Source organism: Carassius auratus, chromosome 43 (genome assembly GCF_003368295.1).
Source record: "Carassius auratus strain Wakin chromosome 43, ASM336829v1, whole genome shotgun sequence".
NCBI classification, from domain to species: domain Eukaryota; kingdom Metazoa; phylum Chordata; class Actinopteri; order Cypriniformes; family Cyprinidae; genus Carassius; species Carassius auratus.
In genome coordinates this window covers 998266-1017336 of record NC_039285.1, presented here as the reverse complement: position 1 = coordinate 1017336, position 19071 = coordinate 998266, and the positions used below count along the sequence as shown (strand labels likewise).

Here is a 19071-nt window from a genome sequence, read left to right as displayed (position 1 = left end):
TTAGAGTTAATTAGTTGATTCAGATGATTAGGTTAATAGCTTGTTTAGAGAACCTTTTCATGATATGCTAATTTTTTGAGATAGGAATTTTGGGTTTTCATGAGCTGTATGCCAAAATCATCAGTATTAAAACAATAAAAACCTGAAATATTTCAGTTGGTGTGCAATGAATATAGAATATATGAAAGTTAAATTTTTATCATTACATTACAGAAAATAATGAACTTCATCACAATATGCTAATATTTTGAGAAGGACCCTGTACTCACTTGAGTTGTTCCAAAAACTGTTTCTTGAGCTGGATCCTCCAAAACTCTGTTAATGTTCAGAGGTTAAAAAATTATCTTCTTGCACAGTAGTGGTTCATGATCATCCCACAGAATGGGTATTCCTGATGGAAGTGTTTTTGTTATCGGATTAATTCTGTTGAAGACATAGTTCACCCCAAAAGATGATGTTGTCATAATTTACTCTCCCTCAATTTGTCCCAAACCTGTACGAGTTTCTTTCTTCTGTTGAACACAAAAGATATTTTAAGTGAAGTGACGTGACATTCAGCCAAGTATTAAAGAGTGTTGGTTAACGCATTTAAAGGTTGCCATTGACTTTGCATAGTATACTTTTTTTTTTTTTTTTTTTCCTATTATGGAAGTCAATGGCAACTTTCAACTATCTGTTAACCAACATTCATTAAAATATATTTTGTGTTCAACAGAAGAAAGAAATTCGTACAGATTTGGGACAACCCGGGGGGGCGAGTACATTATGACAACATCATCTTTTTGGGTGAACTATCCCTTTAATATTGATGTAAGTGTTGCTTTTATATTTTTTTATGGTTTAATGTTGAGTGTGACTGCAAATGGCTGGTATTCACCAGGAACAAAGATGTCATTTCTCTTACGGCTATTGTATTTTACATGTAATCTACTTGAATACTAAGATGGATGAAATGTTTCATAAGGTTTAATCATTTCCCTTATGGCTACTTTACAGTTTTTAATTTTTGCAATCTACTGGAATATTAAAATGGATACAATGTTTCAAAGGTTGATTTTAGACTTTGTCTTATGTTTAATTGACAAATAAATTTTCAATAAAAAATGTGTTTCTTTCTTTATTTGGTTTTATTATAATAATTATAAAGGGTAAATGGTGTAAAAAAAAAAAAAAAAAAAGTGAATGCAGCATTTTGATAATTTATAGTCCAATATTAAGTTAAATTCACTTTTACATGTAGTAAACGTAGCACATTTTTTTTGGTAAAATTTCATCCAATATTTCAATTATATCTACTCAATATTTTTTGTTTATTTTACATAGAATTACAGTTGTGGTGTTTTATAATTTTGATTATATCCAATTAATTTTATTTCTCATATAAAGTAATTCAGTTACTCAGATTTACTTAATTTTTTTACTGACAATTACTCAATTTAAACAGTATATTTCATTGATTTCACAGCTTTAAAATTTACTCAATTTTTTTGAGTGTAAAAATGTTTCACCAAAAAAATTGAGTAAATAATAGTTAAACTTTTTACAGTGCACACACACACACACAGTGCCAGATGCATCTAAATGCACAAACATGCAGCTTTCATTAGTGTCCTCAGCTTTGATCGTTCAGCTGTTTTCACTCATGTTATATTATATCTCATCCCTGACATGTTCCACTCTAGTAACACTGCATCTGAGCCATCGAATCACAAATCTCACTATCTGTGTGGTTATAAGCTACGGAGAGTTATTTAACTCGTCTGTCCTGCTGAACTTGTGGATTTAAAAACAGATCTGAGTTCAGCGTTAGATTGTCACGTACCGCAGAAAACAAACTTTGATATTAAACTGTACTCAGGTTTACTGGATGTTGCAAATGATTTTTATCTGCTTTCACTGTTCAATCCCGATATGTTTTTAAGAAAAGAGAACTGAAAGGGTTAATTCCGAAGCTAATTGCATGGTTTCTGACATGATTTCAAGTATTTAATCAGATACTGGCCAGGTTTATGTTTTGAAATTGTCCATTTATTTTATGCTTAATGTTGAGTCGGTGAAATCAGCAGAATTTGCAACAACAGTCAAATATTTCTGTTTGCCAAACACAAATGCATGAGCATGATCAGTGAACGCTGGATGCAGTGACTGAAGGGTTGTGTGACGGTTCTGCACACATCCTTATCATGTTGCCAAAACATTTCAAATTGCCCTGGTTTAGGAAATTGTATTTCTCAGCAAACACATTCAGAGAAATGTTTAACAGAGCACAACCTGAATGCACTTTACAGTTTTTATCCAAAGTGAACTTTAAAACCTTACCCAGGATTTTATATTGATTTTTATTTATATATAATACCTCAACTTGTCACTTGACATGAAAATAGCCAAGGAAGCGGTCCATGCATTAAAACACCAATCAACTACTTGATGCTCTTCAAAAACGATCAGTTGTTTCTGCATTAAAGGAATAGTTTACCACAAATTAATATTAGCTGGAAATATCCTCATTCTCAAGATCAGAATGAGTTTGTTTCTTCATCAGGTTTGTAGAAATGTAGCACTGCATCAGTGTGTCATCAATGGATGCTCTGCAGTGAATGGGTGCCGTCAGAATGAGAGTCTGATAAAAACATCACAATAATCCACAGCACTCCAGTCCATCAGTGAACATCTGGAGAAGACAAAAGATGAAACACATCCAGCATTAAGATGATTTTAACTCAAACACATAGAGTCTATAATCCATAATAACACTTCCTCCAGTGAACAAGTGTTCTGGTCTGAATCAGGAGAGAAATCTGCACAGATCAAGCAGCGTTTAAACAGATCTAAACTGGATTCTGATGTGAGAGACAACAGCAGATGCACTTTTTCACTGGAGGAAGTGTTATTCTGGATTATAGACTCTATGTGTTTGAGTTAAAATCATCTTAATGCTGGATGTGTTTCAGGTTTTGTCTTCTCCAGATGTTCACTGATGGACTGTGGATTATTGTGATGTTTTTATCAGCTCTCATTCTGACGGCACCCATTCACTGCTACAAAACTCAAAACTCGAATACACATTTCAGCAAACCTCTTTAATGTTAACCTCAGCGGTCATATGTCTATGTTTGCACGTCTGTAGCTCTGCAGGGTCGTGCTGTAACCTGACGTCTGTTCTGTGTCTCAGGAGGCAGGTTTGTCAGGTGTGTTCCCCCACAGCGGCTCCGCAGGACTGAAGCTGGAGCAGATGATGGAGCAGCTCCAGCGGCAGCAGCAAGTGCGTCTGGAGATGGAGCACAAGGAGCGCCGGCTGCGTGAAGCTCACATCATGTACACGCAGCAGCTCGCCGCTCAGCAGGCCGTTCTAGCCGCCGCTCGGGCCTCAGGAGCCGGCTTCATGAGCAAGAGCCTCGGCACGTCCGGAGCCGCACATCCATCCCTTGCCTCGAATCAAAGCAGTTTGGACTCAGACCACGAGGACGAGGAGGAACACGGCCGGGACTCCGACGAGGATGATGATGATGGGATGATGGAAGGTGATGAAGGCAGCGAGGATGAAGCCAGCGGCTTGGAGTTCCTCAGGAAGCAGACGCTGGCGCTGCAGCAGGCAGCCGTTCGTCGGCCCTTCGGGAGCTTCTCGGGCCCCGGGGCCACCGCAGACGCACAGAGAGCTCCGTCACCCGCCGTCAGGGTCAAACTGGAGCCTGAGGACGATCTGTCACCCATCGGGCGACCCTCGGCGTCTTCTCCTAACGCTCAAGCGGACTGGAGCTACGAGGATCCCTTTAAAGCAGTAAGAGCTCATGCACTACTTCACTTACTGTTTTCAGCGTTTCCTTTAGAAATAAAACATCTTACATCAAGACACATTAACTTGAGAAGAAGTATTACTGATAAATATATATAAATAGAGAAATAGACTTAACTCGTTAGCAGATCTCACTTCATTTCCATATACTTTTTTTATGTGAATTCTTAAAAGAAAAATAAACTTGATAAGGGGGAGATTATTTTTTTGAACTCATTAGCAGATCATTTTAAGAAAAATGTAATAAATTAACTTAATATCTATAGTCGTTTTGCATCTCAAGCTTTGTTTTTTGAAGAAAACTAGAAAAAGGAAACCTATGAATTTGAAGTGAGTTTGTTTAAAACGAGAAAATATCGGTCAACGGGGTCAGAAAACGAATCTACTTAATTCGAAGTAGAAAAAGTGTGTTTTTCTGATATTTTCCTTGTTTTAAATGTTAACTCACTTCATATCTCGACTTTTTGTTTGCTTCTTTGTTTCAGAAAACCAGACTTCATATTTTAAGTCATTTTGCTTCTCAAACCTGGTTTCTTAAAAACTACCGAAATGAAGTTGAGTTTAACCTTAAAACAAGAAAAAATATCTAAACTCACTTCATTTGAAAGTAAAAGTATCTTAATTGAAGAATATGTAAAGGGATCTGTATTGACGAAGGATATAAATACCTAAGAACATCAACATCTTTTTACAATGCGTCAGAATTACAGTGAATTAAAGAGATTGTGAAGCGTTTGCATATTCGTTAAATACATCTGTTATTAGTAGTAAATCAAACACTTCGGTTGATTTTGCATTGTAACTTTTCCAACTTCACACAGACGTCTTGAGTAGTTTGGATCTTGAAGGAACTGTGGTTGTTCTGTTGATATCTGTGGCTTCTTCATTAGTTTGTGTGAGCGTCAGGTTTAGGAGCTGTGTGTGTGTGTGTGTGTGTGTTTGAGCTGGAGAAACATCTGCTCTCTTGCTCTCCTGTCAAACACTGAGTCTGTTTGGCCGGCGTCCAGGCCGTGTGAAGAGACGTCCGGCCCGTATCTGTGGGCTGAAGCGTGGAAGTGTTTGTGCACGTGTTACAGTAGCTGTGTGATGGACGTTTATTGATTCTGTTTGAGAAAGTCATCATCTGACATGCAACTCCTAATGCAATGCATTCTGACATTTCCATACAGTCCCACAATGCATCTGATGCCTTATCCATCAAACGTTTTTCTAGTGTGCGAGTGCATTTAATATCGTCATGAACAGCTGACTTCTGTTCCTTTCTCTAGATTAACATGCACTGATGATTAATTGTCTGATCGTGGGTATTTAATATGATTGCAATTATTTGAGATAACTGCAATATTTGTATAATAAGACAAATGATGGTGAGAAATAAATGGAGGGCTCTGAATGAAATGGTCAGTGAATGCAGTGGGGGTTTGTTTTCAGGAGTCTGTGTGATTGCGTATTTCTTGCTTCGAAAATTCTTGAGTAATATGAGAAGATTTTTCGTACCTTAAATGCAAATAGGGTGTGTTACTGATGTTTTAGATGCTGTCTATCATTTGTATATCTTACAATTCTTGCAATTTAGATTATATATCTCACAAATTCTTTTCTCTCTAAATTGAGTTTGTATTGCACTTCTGATTTTAAATCTCACAAATCTGACTTTTTTCTTGCAATTCTTTTTTCTCAAGATTTTGATTTTGTCTCGGACTTTTTAGTTGCAATTCTTTTTTCAAGTTTATATTTCACGATTTAGACTTTTTTTTTAATTTTGAGTTTATATCTTGCAACGCTGATTTCTTTTATCACGATTCTGAAAATTTTTTTGCAATTCTTTTTTCTCTAATTTAACAGAGTTTGTATCGAAATTCTGAGATAAAATCTGACTTTTTTCTGAATTTTGAGTTGATATCGTGCAATTCTATTTTTTCTTTGCAAATTCTTTTTTTTTCTTGCATGAGTTCATATATTGCAATTCTGACTTTTTTTCTGAATTTTGAGTTTGTATCTCACCGTTCTCAGAATTGCATGAAAAAAGGCTGAATTTGTTGCAGTTGCATTTTCATTTATTTTTGGATTCTATGGCAGAAACGAACTAAACTAAATTAGTGATATTGTCTGGTCAGATTCACATGCACTCAACAATTTACAAAATGCATGCAAAATAAACCCATAAAACCTAATTATGACTAAAAGCAATTTGAAACGGCAACGATTCTTTGATTGCCACACATCAACTATGGAAAATCCAGATGTTACTGATTCTGATCGGAAGGATAAAGCGTGTTTGTGCAGTGGATAAGACACACGTCTGTGGTGTGGGAGACCCGGGTTCGAATCCACTGTGAGACACCAATGTGTCCCTGAGCAAGACACTTAACCCCTAGTTGCTCCAGAGGCGTGCGACCTCTGACATATATAGCAACTGTAAGTCGCTTTGGATAAAAGCGTCAGCTAAATGAATAAATGTAAATGTAAATGTAAATGTAAATGTTTGTGATCGTTCCCTAATCCTGATCCGAGTGTCATGATGAAACCAGGAAGAGGGAAGTGGCCGGGGGGAAGGGAGTGAGACGCGTCCGTCTCTGTCGTTTCGTGTGGCCAGCAGTATATAATGACACCTCTTCACGGCCGCTGGTTTCAGGTTGCATGGTTTCGGGGGGAGCTTGAGAGACCTGTCTCTGTAAGTTGCTGCTGTAAATTCCTTCCTGAAGCCATCGGACCGGACGTTGTGTCACGTTCAGATGCTCGACTGATCGATCAGAAGACTACAGACCTAATCATCTGGTGTTCACACAGTGTGTAAAACAGAGCAGTCTCATCTGCTCACAGAGGCTGCATTTAATTGATCAAAAATACAGTAAAAAAATATGAAATATTATTCTAATGTAAATCATCTGTTTTCTGTGTGAATCTGTGTTAAAGTGTAATTTATTTCTGTGATGCTCCGCTGTATTTTCAGCATCATTCCTCCAGTCTTCAGTGTCACATGATCTTCAGAAATCATGAAAAAATGCTGATTTACGAAACATTTCTGATCATTATCAGTGTTGAACACAGTTGTGCTGCACATTTTTTTGTGGAAACTGTGATGCATTTTATTTTTGTTTATTTGAATCATACTTTTTCAGGATTCACAGATGAATAGAAAGTTCAGAAGAACAGCATTTATTTGAAACTTTTATTTGTAACTTTATAAATGTCACTTTTGATCAATTCAATGCAGCCTTGATGAATAAAATTAATACAATGTATTAATTTCCTTTAAAAAAAAATCTGAAATTGTATTGAAATAAATATTAATTATTTTATAAATAAAAGATATACATATACTGTATTTTAGATCTTTTACGGGTTTGCAAACTTGAATAGGGAATGCACTCTGTTTATTTCTTTATTTTTATGTAAAATACTGTTCATTTTTCTAATAATCTCTAGAATCAAATATCATCATAGATGGGATTCATTGGAAAGCTCTTCTTTTTAACTTATTAAAAACCTGTATGACTAAAGCAGATGAATAAATAAGTAGATATTTTAAGGAAATGTCTCAATGTTTTTAGTCCAAACTATGAACGTCAGTGGTTCCCAACATTCTTCAAAACATCATAAATCTTATTTACCATTACCAACATTATATCATTATTATAATATCATTTTAAGAGTTAATATTAATTATGAGACTGCTAGTAAGCTGACCTTCACTAAATAATATCTACAGAAAAAATCTAAAATGTTTTTCATGTTGGTAAGATGATGCATGATTTTTTTAGACAATATCTAAAGAATTAAAAAGACATCATTGATTTTCATTTCCATTAATATTTTTAATTAGAATTTATTAGTATATTTCACTTGAGATTCAGTTAGTTTTAGTATTTTGTGGTGTGTTTTTGTAATTTGTATAAATTTGAATATGTGTATAATTTTTTTAATTTTTGATTTATTTAGCATTTTTGAGTACTTCAAATAAAATGAAACGAAACTGAGAAAAAAAATGCAATAAAACTATTTTATTTTATTCCAGTTTATTGCATTTTTTTTTCAATTTATGTTTTATTTTATTTCAGTTTATTATATTTAATTTTTTGAATAATTTTAATATATTTATGTAATTCAATATAAATTATTACTATTTTATTTACAGTTACAGAAATATATTTTTTTATGGTTTTAGTTAATGTTTTGTTTTTAACGCTTTGCTGTTGTTTTTAAAGGTTTGATATGTTCAGATGAACTGATATTCCCCTCATTATTTTCAGTGGGTCATTTCCATTTGTGTCTCACACACACACACACACACACACACTGCAGTTAAAAGCTGATCTATTATTTATTCAGCGTCGCTGTCCATCAGGCGTTCTGGACGGATACCTTGCAGATGCCCAGTGACCCAACACTCAAACTATATATATATATACACACGAGTCAAAGACGTTAATACTGATCGTGTCAGAGCAGCTTTACAGAGTCTGACAGGAACAATGATGCAGAAAGACCGTAACAGAGCTGATGATTCAGTGATGATGTCATCACCCAGGTCAGCTCTCGTCCAATAGTGTCCGTGCAATCTTTTCCTGTCGCCAGACGGTGTTTGCTCGGTTTAATGGCGTAGTGCTGAGGGATTGTGGGTTGTTTGTGTGGGTTGATCTAATGAGGGCCTAAGGTTTGCATCATTACATGAAATCCTGTGTTTGTGCAGGACTGGAGACGTTCACTTGATCACTAGTGCACTGCACGTGGAACAAAGGGCACGATCATTACAACAATAGTACACTACTGACACTTGAGCTGGTCCCCGTGCAGATAGCAGTTCACACACACGAAGAGCTGGTTCTAATCCAGTTATGTAGGAACACCGTAATCTTCTGTCAGTCTTGTCAAAGAAAGACAAATAAAAGGTGTAAATGGATATAGTCTGAGAGCGATTTAGGAATACAAAAAGGCTATTTTTATATCCTTTTATATCCTGTCCTTTTAGATCTCTAATTTTAAGTCTTCTTAAATAATAAGTAAAAAAGAGAAAATTAATTTTAGTGGTTTGTGAGTAACTTGCAAATAAAGAAAATGCTATCTTTAATGCAAAAAATAATAATTGTTATTATTTTGACGGTCTTATCAAGTAATGAGTTAAGAATAGAAAACGGGACATGAATATATTGTGGATTCTGCTGCTTCTGTTCGGTCAGCGATGATGAGAGCGTTGTGTGTAGTTGGTCAGATGTGACACACTGCAGAAACAGTTTGAGATGTTTACAAGTCTGAACACAGCAGAACTGAGCAGAAACTGTAGTTAAAGCTCTTTAATCTGTTCAACACGACACGTTCTGCTCCGTCTGCTCCTCCTGTCTCACAGCGCTGAGCCGTGGTGTGTGTGTGGGTGTGTGTGTGTGTGTGAGAGAGTGTGTGTGTGTGTGTGAGAGAGTGTGTGTGTGTGTGAGTGTGTGTGTGTGTGTGTGTGAGAGTGTGTGTGTGTGAGTGTGTGTGTGAGAGTGTGTGTGTGTGTGTGCGTGTGTGTGTGTGTGTGTGTGTGTGTGTGTGTGTGTGTGTGTGTGAGAGAGTGTGTGTGTGTGTGTGTGTGTGTGCGTGTTTAGGGTGTGTGTGTGGGTGCGTGTGTGTGTGTGAGTGTGTGTGTGTGTGTGTGTGTGTGTGCGTGTTAAGGGTGTGTCTGTCGCCTCTCTCACAGTCCCGTGCTGAAGATTCCTCAGGTCCAGGAATAGCGTTCCTGAATGTGGGGGAGGGTCTGGAAGTGAAACATTCCGATCGGAATCACAGAGTGAAGTCCTCAAACATGACGGATTCCCAGGAGAATCAATAAAAGCCAATATCTGATGTCCAACTGCATCATTTATAATGACCTTCATATACAATGTTGTCTTTTATTTTACTTAACTGTTGCTTCAGTCAAGCAGAATACTGTAGACTTGTATTAATTCAGCTTTACTCTTTACGCTGCAGAAGCTGCACCTGACATGACTTTTACTTTGAATTCCATATTTAATGCTTATTCGACAAATACATCATGTAAGTATGTAGATTATAAAATAATGAACTCATGACAGGTTAGGGTTTGCTAAAATATCTGTCTTCGGGGAACAGAAAGTCTATTCTATCTAAGAACCATTTATTAATATTTTTACAGTTTATGTATTCAAAAATACATTTCCTGTGTTGACTAATCTAGACGCCTCTGATTGCTCTGCATTCACAAGCTCACTGTGATTGGTTGTAATAGGTGAAAAGAAATCTAAATGTAAAGCTGCTATAAACACTTTCAATATTAATTTCGATAGTTCTCTTTAATCGCCTCAGCCGTAATAGATTTAGTTCAATTGTGCACTCTTATCTTGATTTTAGTGGCTTTTTTTTCTTTTTTCTCAGAACTCTATTACATTCTGCTCCTGAGAAACCAGAGATTCAGAAGCCGCTACAACATCATACTGATGTAAACGAGTTGATTTGATTGTGTTCTTCTGTCGATCAAAGCGTGAGGAGACACAGAATTACACAGAAACCTGCCTGTGACCTCAGCTTGACCTCTCGCAGACTTCTGTTTCCCACAAGGCCTTGTGCCGACTCGAATATGAAGAAGAAGATCATGAACTAGATTGTTTCTAATCTAGAGTTTTCTGAAGAAAATGTGGTTTGCACGTGTGAAACACACCAGCACCTGCACAAACGGCTGATATTCAGCTCTCTATTAGGAGCAATACAGATACTGGCCTTAAAGGAACAGTACACTTTTTGATGCATTGCATCAGTGTCTCTAGTGAATGGGTGCCGTCAGAATGAGAGCTGATAAAAACATCCCAATAATCCACAGCACTCCAGTCCATCAGTTAAAATCTGAAACAAATCCAGCATTAAGATGATTTTAACTCAAACACATAGTCTATAATATAACACTTCCTTACACATGGTTTCAAAGCAGTTTTTTTTTTTTATTCCAATGCATTAAATTAGATGCATATTTCCCTGTATGGTATATTCAGTAATTTGATTCATTAAATCAATTATAATATTATATAAACAATTTATATTTACTTATATAATGCTTTTGACAATACACATTGCATTAAAGCAGCTTTTGATTTTTTTCTGCCAATACCAAAGCATTAAAACTGATATTTCCAGTGATTCGAGTGATTAAAAAAACCTTGAAATACATTTTCAAAACAGCTTTTTTTAATCACATTATACCTTTTTTATGCTTGTTATCCTGTATGATATTTGCAATGATTAGATTCCCTAAATTGAAATTGATGTTAATTGCAAATATGAAGTAGTCAATGTTTATACTTCCTTTAACAACACCCATTGTTTCAAAGCAGAATCTTTAATGAGAATGTGCATCCTCATCATGCCAAAAACATCTAAATGGTTAACTTTTTATGCCAAAACACTTAAATAGCTGTTTTCCCGTATGATATTTTCAATTAAAATTCATATTAATAGCAAACAGCCAGCACTTTACACAACACACAGTTGATTATGTGGGATGATTTCTGATTTTGTGAGTCGTGGATCTGCTGAAGGATCAGATTTAGGTTGTTTTGCATATCGTACGTGAAGCACAACAGCCAAGATTTCCATGAAATGCTTCACTTGATTACTCTGAAGCCAGCGTGACAATGATAAAATACACACAAAGCCTTGATTGCATATCTAATGCGCGTCATTTGCTCTTGATTTGGTTGTACCGGCGCTGGCACTAAAAAAACTTCATGTGTTCGTCCGTCAGATTTGAGATGCGATTTCAGATCTCGTGCTCGTAATTCAGTGAGTTATTCCCTGGAATAACAGAGGTTTGAATCATCAGAAACGTTTCCTAGCTCTTATGCAAGCTTATATAAAAAGAACGTAATTGCAACTTTTTATCTTATCTTCTTTTTTTTATCTTTTTTTTCAGAGAAAGCAGAAAGCAAAGTCTGAGTTCTGAGATTCTGAGAAAAAAAGTCAGAATTGTAAGACATTAAACTAGATATTTTTTTATTATTATTATTATTTTTATCTTTTCTCTTATATTCTGATAAAATAAATCAGCATTGCAAGCCATAAATCCATAATTCAGATTATTTTTCACAACTTTATATCTTATATTTATATATTATATGACTTTTTCTGCCACTGATTTAAAAAAAAGGCACTTTTTGTCTCCATTTTCTTGCATTTGCAACTTTCTATCTCACAATTTCTTCTCAGAATTGCAAGTTTACAGTATAACAATCAGAACTGCAAGATGTTGCTAGTATTTCTCAGTAATACTTTCTCAGTGAGCTTGTATGTGAGATGTCTGATCTCATTTCTCATGAAAGCTAGTTGTATTTGTCTGAAGTCTGAATGGAGAGGAAGACTGAGATCTTGTGAAGTTGAGAGCAGAAGGACCTGTCGTGGTCTGCTGTGTGTTTGATGGTTTAGCGAGTGTTGTTTCAGTCTGGGTCTGGATCAGGATCTGCAGGTTTCTCCGTGTGTCGGTGGTCTCTCTTGTCCTCATTGTTGAACATGCATGGGTTGATGTTTGAATGTTGAGATTTGAACAACAATTTAACAGGCAAATAAGAGCGATGCATATGTGACGCACTCCAGTAGAAGAGCTTTAAAGTCCAATCATGCGATCGCTCTTATTCTGCATATGTTTGCTCAAGGTTTTGTCGGGACAGTGCAGCAGATGTCATGAAAGCTGTCGCTCAATAGACTCGGAGTTCAATCAAATTAATTCACTTGAGATCGACTTAACTGACACAAATAGTGATTTTCATTCTTCTTCAGTTCAAAGTAGTGATGGAAGAACATTAAGCCAAGAAATCACGGAACATTTATTTGCAATGTTATATACAAAAATCATATAAATGTAGAAAAATATAATTATTTATTAATATTTTTTCAATATATTTTGTTATATGTGTGTCTATATATATATATATATATATATATATATATATATATATATATATATATATATATATATATATAAATATATATATATATTAATATGTTTTTAAAAATATATAATTTAATATATATATATATATATATATATATATATATATGAATATATATATATATATATATATATATATATATATATATATATATATATATATATGAATATTAAAAATTATAAATATATTAAAAATAAAATTAATTTTAATAAAAAAGACTTAGTGAATAAATAAAAAAGCATATTCATTTTCAATTATAATTTAATAAATCAAAAATAATTATATATATATTTAAATGATATATTTTAAAAAGCATTAAAATGTATGTGTGTGTGTATATATATATATATATATATATATATATATATATATTACACTAACGTTGATGAATATTAAAAAGTATACATATATTAAAAATTAAATAAAATATATTGAAATTAAAATGCATTTTAAGTCATATGTATTAATCACAACATTACAATATTTTATGATTCACAAAGTGTTTTTTTCTCTTTCTTTTACTGTAAAGTCTGGGGAAAGTCTTTTACTTTATTGGAGAACTTTTGTAGTGAATCTAAAGTATATTTATTCCTGGAATCGCCATGTAAATGGATCTATAATAGCAAAATCTCTATATGAAGTCTTTTTATGAAGTTAATTTGCTGTACAGTAGTTTCCCAGGAATATAAAGCCCTTGGGTGTTTCTTGGCTCCAGTCTTCAAAAGTGAAAGTTTGACAGATTTCAGACAGACACAATCAGGAAAAACCTCTTCTGGTGTCGTTGGTCTTGTGTTGATTTACCTGAAGCGAAGGAGCGTCCCGTTTGCGTCGTGAAATCAACAGTCTCCTCACCAGAAATAACCGAAGGCTCGGTGGCAGCCGCAGACAGCTGGCCACAAATAGATCACGTTTCAGTACGAGTGATGCAAATATGGGGCTTGTCCTGTTTCCCTGGATGGAAATGAGTCCAGTCTCTCATTTGCTCTCTCATTTGCTTTATACTCTCATTTGCTTTATCAATTGTGTTTAGCTTATTTGATTTCGGGGTTGGGTTGGTGTGATCTCTTTGTCAAATTAGATTCATTTAGAAAATCAAATCCGGCCGGCTCTCGCTCGCTTAGTGGAAACCGTTTTTACTGTTGTCTTATTGGTATTCAGCTTTGATTGAACTCTGTAAGAGCAGTATTAGATGGGATTAGGAAGCAGTGGTTAGTGGCTCATTCACGGCAGTGGGACAAAAGCGTGTCTGTTTTTGTGAAACACATTCGTCAGATTTTGGCAGCTGGACAGAAAACGGGCTGCGTTCCAATCTGCCTCCGAAGTGCACACTTCCTCTGAACCTAAAAGACATGCACGGGGATTCTTTCTCTGTTCTGTTGTAGGTTTCTTAATGGATTTAATGTTTGGTTTTGTTTTTCCAGGGTTTCTTAAAAAGCCCTTCCAACATTTAAGACCTTAAAAAAATTTGGAATCATGTTGAAAATCTTAAATTCTCTTGAAAAAAAAATGTATGGATGGCAAAGTATCTTCCTCTGTATTTTTGTTCTCCAATATAAATATCTAAACTCCCCTAAATTGATATATATATATATATATAGTTATTTCCAGTTGTAGATCTGCCGGAAGTTGTATATTTCCAAACTTTAAGTGTTGTAAATACAACTCATTGTGAGAATAAACTGACCAACTGTGTTTCCTTTCTTTACTTGGTCTTCAAAGAGTCCTAAAATAGGCTTAACCCTCATCAAACCCTGTTTAAGGCCTGTTATGAAGCCTAAATATTAGTCAGTGTATATATATGCCTTCTTTTTTCGCAGAAGCACCAATTCCACAGTTCTATTTTAAATCTAGTCCATACTAAAAAGGGTTTGCTTAATTCAGCTTTAATATTTAACTCCGTGTTATTTTTCTGCGTCGGCGCATCGGATCAGGCTTTTTGGGATGTGCTGGTTGCATTGAGTCAGGCGTTATTTGCATGATGGGCTCATGTTGAGCGTTCCACGAGACCTCAGGAGAGACGGGAGATGCACTGATGCAAATTCAGGAGAACAATGAACACAGACAAACCTGTGGTTCCCCCGGAGGGCCGTTTAGAGAGACGTGTAATCATGTAATCATCACGGCTGATGTCGATGAAACTTCTGAATGAGCATCTTAAGAGAAAGTGAGTTGTCTTGGGTGTTTCACTTCAGCAGCTCTCATGTTTGACTCTTCTTCAGGACCCTGTTCCACCGCCTACAGCTGCATCTTTACCACATGAGAAATATATGTTTTTTTGGTTCTCTTGAAATGAATTTCTGCGGTTATGTATGAATGAGTGATGCGTTATTTCACTTTCACTTTTTTACATTAATTTCACTGACGCACAGTACTGTACGAAGCGCTCACACACATACCTTAGATGCTGTTTATTCATCAGTATTAGTCATAATAATGCGGACAGTACGTGTGTGTGTGTGTGTGTGTGTGTGTGTGTGTGTGTGTGTGTGTGTGTGTGTGTGTGTGTGTGTGTCTGTCAGTAGGGGAGGGTTTGTGGAATGTGTTTTGCCGGTAAAGACGATCTGCTGAACAAAAGGTGATTGCTGAGTTGAGTTTGTTGATCTGGGATGTATTCCAGAAAGCGGGTTTCGTTAGAAACTCAGAGTTTGTTAACACCAGAAATGGGAAACTCAGGGTTTTTGGTTCCAGTAAAAGATGAAACTAAACCTCTCTGTAAATAACCGTAACTAACTCAGTGAGCAGGTTTTCTTCAGTAAACCCACAGTTTTTTTCGGTCTCCTCCATCCTTTTTAAAGTGCAGGCAATGTTTAAATACCTCATTCATTCGTTCACGCTGCAAAAATAGCTTTAATTGCTGAGATTCTTGGCTTATTTCAAGTACAAATATCTCAAAATTCTTAAATCATGATGCATTTTCTATTTAAGACAAAATATGTACAATATTTAGTCTTGTTTCCCGGGGCTAAATAAGTGAAATTGAGAAAATGGAGCTGTTTACTGAATGGAATAAAAGGTTAGTGCGAGATATATGTCAAAGTAACAGTGATTCTTTTCCCTTGCCATCTCCTCTTCATCTCTCAGTGGTGCTGGAATCTCTGGCTTCTTGTCGTTGGCTTCTGAATAGAAGTCCAATGTTTATTTCATTACACTAATTACAAAATGTATATTGGATAAGAGAACATTTTTTAATTATGTAAACAGAGCATTAGACTATTGAAATAGACACTGAATTATATTTATTGAATATGTCAAATGTTTGTAAAGTCATGTAGCCTACACTCATTAACCTTTCACACTTAAAACTTTACTTGACCTAATTATGTTTTTAAGTTAAACATTCTTCTGCTGACACTTTTTTTGCCCATGGAATACCATTAAAATGAAGATTAGTTCAATAACTTACATTATAACAGTGATTAAGAATAAAGGTTAGGTATTGCGTAGACTTTTTGTTGGAGGCTGTGGTTAATTTTAATTTCAGAGCTACATTGATCATGGTTTTTTCATAGTTTCATAGTTTGTTGATCTGGTTGAGTAGTTTGTTGATCTGGTTGAGTTGTTTGTTGGTCTGGTTGAGTAGTTTGTTGATCTGGTTGAGTTGTTTGTTGATGTGGTTTAGTTGTTTGTTGATCTGGTTGAGTTCTGTTTGTTGATCTGGTTGAGTTGTTTGTTGATCTGGTTGAGTTGTTTGTTGGTCTGGTTGAGTTGTTTGTTGGTCTGGTTGAGTTCTGTTTGTTGATCTGGTTGAGTTGTTTGTTGATGTGGTTGAGTAGTTTGTTGATCTGGTTGAGTTGTTTGTTGATCTGGTTGAGTTGTTTGTTGGTCTGGTTGAGTAGTTTGTTGATCTGGTTGAGTTGTTTGCTGATCTGGTTGAGTTCTGTTTGTTGATCTGGTTGAGTAGTTTGTTGATCTGGTTGAGTTGTTTGTTGATCTGGTTGAGTAGTTTGTTGATCTGGTTGAGTTGTTTGTTGATCTGGTTGAGTTTTTTGTTGATCTGGTTGAGTTGTTTGTTGATCTGGTTGAGTAGTTTGTTGATGTGGTTGAGTTGTTTGTTGATCTGGTTGAGTTATTTGTTGATCTGGTTGAGTTGTTTGTTGATCTGGTTGAGTTTTTTGTTGATCTGGTTGAGTTGTTTGTTGATCTGGTTGAGTTGTTTGTTGATCTGGTTGAGTTGTTTGTTGGTCTGGTTGAGTTGTTTGTTGATCTGGTTGAGTAGTTTGCTGATCTGGTTGAGTTGTTTGTTGATGTGGTTTAGTTGTTTGTTGATCTGGTTGAGTTGTTTGTGGTTTAGTTGTTTGTTGATCTGGTTGAGTTGTTTGCTGATCTGGTTGAGTTGTTTGTTGATCTGGTTGAGTTGTTTGTTGATCTGGTTGAGTTGTTTGTTGATCTGGTTGAGTAGTTTGTTGATCTGGTTGAGTAGTTTGCTGATCTGGTTGAGTTGTTTGTTGATGTGGTTTATTTGTTTGATGATCTGGTTGAGTTGTTTGTTGATCTGGTTGAGTTGTTTGTTGATCTGGTTGAGTAGTTTGTTGATGTGGTTTAGTTGTTTGTTGATCTGGTTGAGTTATTTGTTGATCTGGTTGAGTTGTTTGTTGATCTGGTTGAGTTTTTTGTTGATCTGGTTGAGTTGTTTGTTGATCTGGTTGAGTAGTTTGTTGATGTGGTTTATTTGTTTGATGATCTGGTTGAGTTGTTTGTTGATCTGGTTGAGTTGTTTGTTGATCTGGTTGAGTTGTTTGTTGATCTGGTTGAGTTGTTTGCTGATCTGGTTGAGTTGTTTGCTGATCTGGTTGAGTAGTTTGCTGATCTGGTTGAGTTGTTTGTTGATGTGGTTTAGTTGTTTGTTGATCTGGTTGAGTAGTTTGTTGATCTGGTTGAGTAGTTTGCTGATCTGGTTGAGTTGTTTGTTGATCTGGTTGAGTAGTTTGCTGATCTGGTTGAGTTGTTTGTTGATCTGGTTGAGTAGTTTTGTTGATCTGGTTGAGTAGTTTGTTTATGTGGTTTAGTTGTTTGTTGATCTGGTTGAGTAGTTTGCTGATCTGGTTGAGTTGTTTGTTGATGTGGTTTAGTTGTTTGTTGATCTGGTTGAGTAGTTTGTTGATCTGGTTGAGTAGTTTGCTGATCTGGTTGAGTAGTTTGTTGATGTGGTTGAGTAGTTTGTTGATCTGGTTGAGTTGTTTGTTGATCTGGTTGAGTAGTTTGTTGATCTGGTTGAGTAGTTTGCTGATCTGGTTGAGTTGTTTGTTGATGTGGTTTAGTTGTTTGTTGATCTGGTTGAGTTGTTTGCTGATGTGGTTGAGTTGTTTGTTGAACTGGTTGAGTTGTTTGTTGATCTGGTTGAGTTGTTTGTTGATCTGGTTGAGTTGTTTGTTGATCTGGTTGAGTAGTTTGCTGATCTCGTTGAGTTGTTTGTTGATGTGGTTTAGTTGTTTGTTGATCTGGTTGAGTTGTTTGTGGTTTAGTTGTTTGTTGATCTGGTTGAGTTGTTTGCTGATCTGGTTGAGTTGTTTGTTGATCTGGTTGAGTTGTTTGTTGATCTGGTTGAGTTGTTTGTTGATCTGGTTGAGTAGTTTGTTGATCTGGTTGAGTAGTTTGCTGATCTGGTTGAGTTGTTTGTTGATGTGGTTTATTTGTTTGATGATCTGGTTGAGTAGTTTGTTGATCTGGTTGAGTTGTTTGTTGATCTGGTTGACTAGTTTGTTGATCTGGTTGAGTTGTTTGTTGATCTGGTTGAGTAGTTTGTTGATGTGGTTTAGTTGTTTGTTGATCTGGTTGAGTTGTTTGCTGATCTGGTTGAGTAGTTTGCTGATCTGGTTGAGTAGTTTGTTGATCTGGTTGAGTTGTTTGTTGATCTGGTTGAGTTGTTTGTTGATCTGGTTGAGTTGTTTGTTGATCTGGTTGAGTTTTTTGTTGATCTGGTTGAGTTGTTTGTTGATCTGGTTGAGTTGTTTGTTGATCTGGTTGAGTTGTTTGTTGATCTGGTCGAGTTGTTTGCTGATCTGGTTGAGTAGTTTGCTGATCTGGTTGAGTAGTTTGTTGATCTGGTTGAGTTGTTTGTTGATCTGGTTGAGTTGTTTGTTGATCTGGTTGAGTTGTTTGTTGATCTGGTTGAGTTGTTTGTTGATCTGGTTGAGTTGTTTGTTGATCTGGTTGAGTTGTTTGTTGATCTGGTTGAGTTGTTTGTTGATCTGGTTGAGTAGTTTGTTGATCTGGTTGAGTAGTTTGTTGATCTGGTTGAGTTGTTTGTTGATCTGGTTGAGTATAGGGATGCCACAATCCGCCTTTTTTGCCTCTGATAACGATTCCGATAGCTAGGGTTCAGTATTGGCCCCCCGTTTAAATAAA

At 35.7% G+C, this 19071-nt stretch overlaps 1 protein-coding gene across 1 annotated transcript in view; it reads left to right on the top strand.

Moving 5' to 3' along the window:
* The window catches only part of LOC113061386 (AT-rich interactive domain-containing protein 3B-like), a 43670-nt gene that overhangs the window by 4745 nt on the left and 19854 nt on the right, over positions 1–19071 (top strand). Inside the window, exon 2 of the mRNA XM_026230440.1 lies at positions 3173–3778. Coding sequence (XP_026086225.1) covers positions 3173–3778 — 606 coding nt within the window. The remainder of the gene's footprint in view (positions 1–3172; positions 3779–19071) is intronic.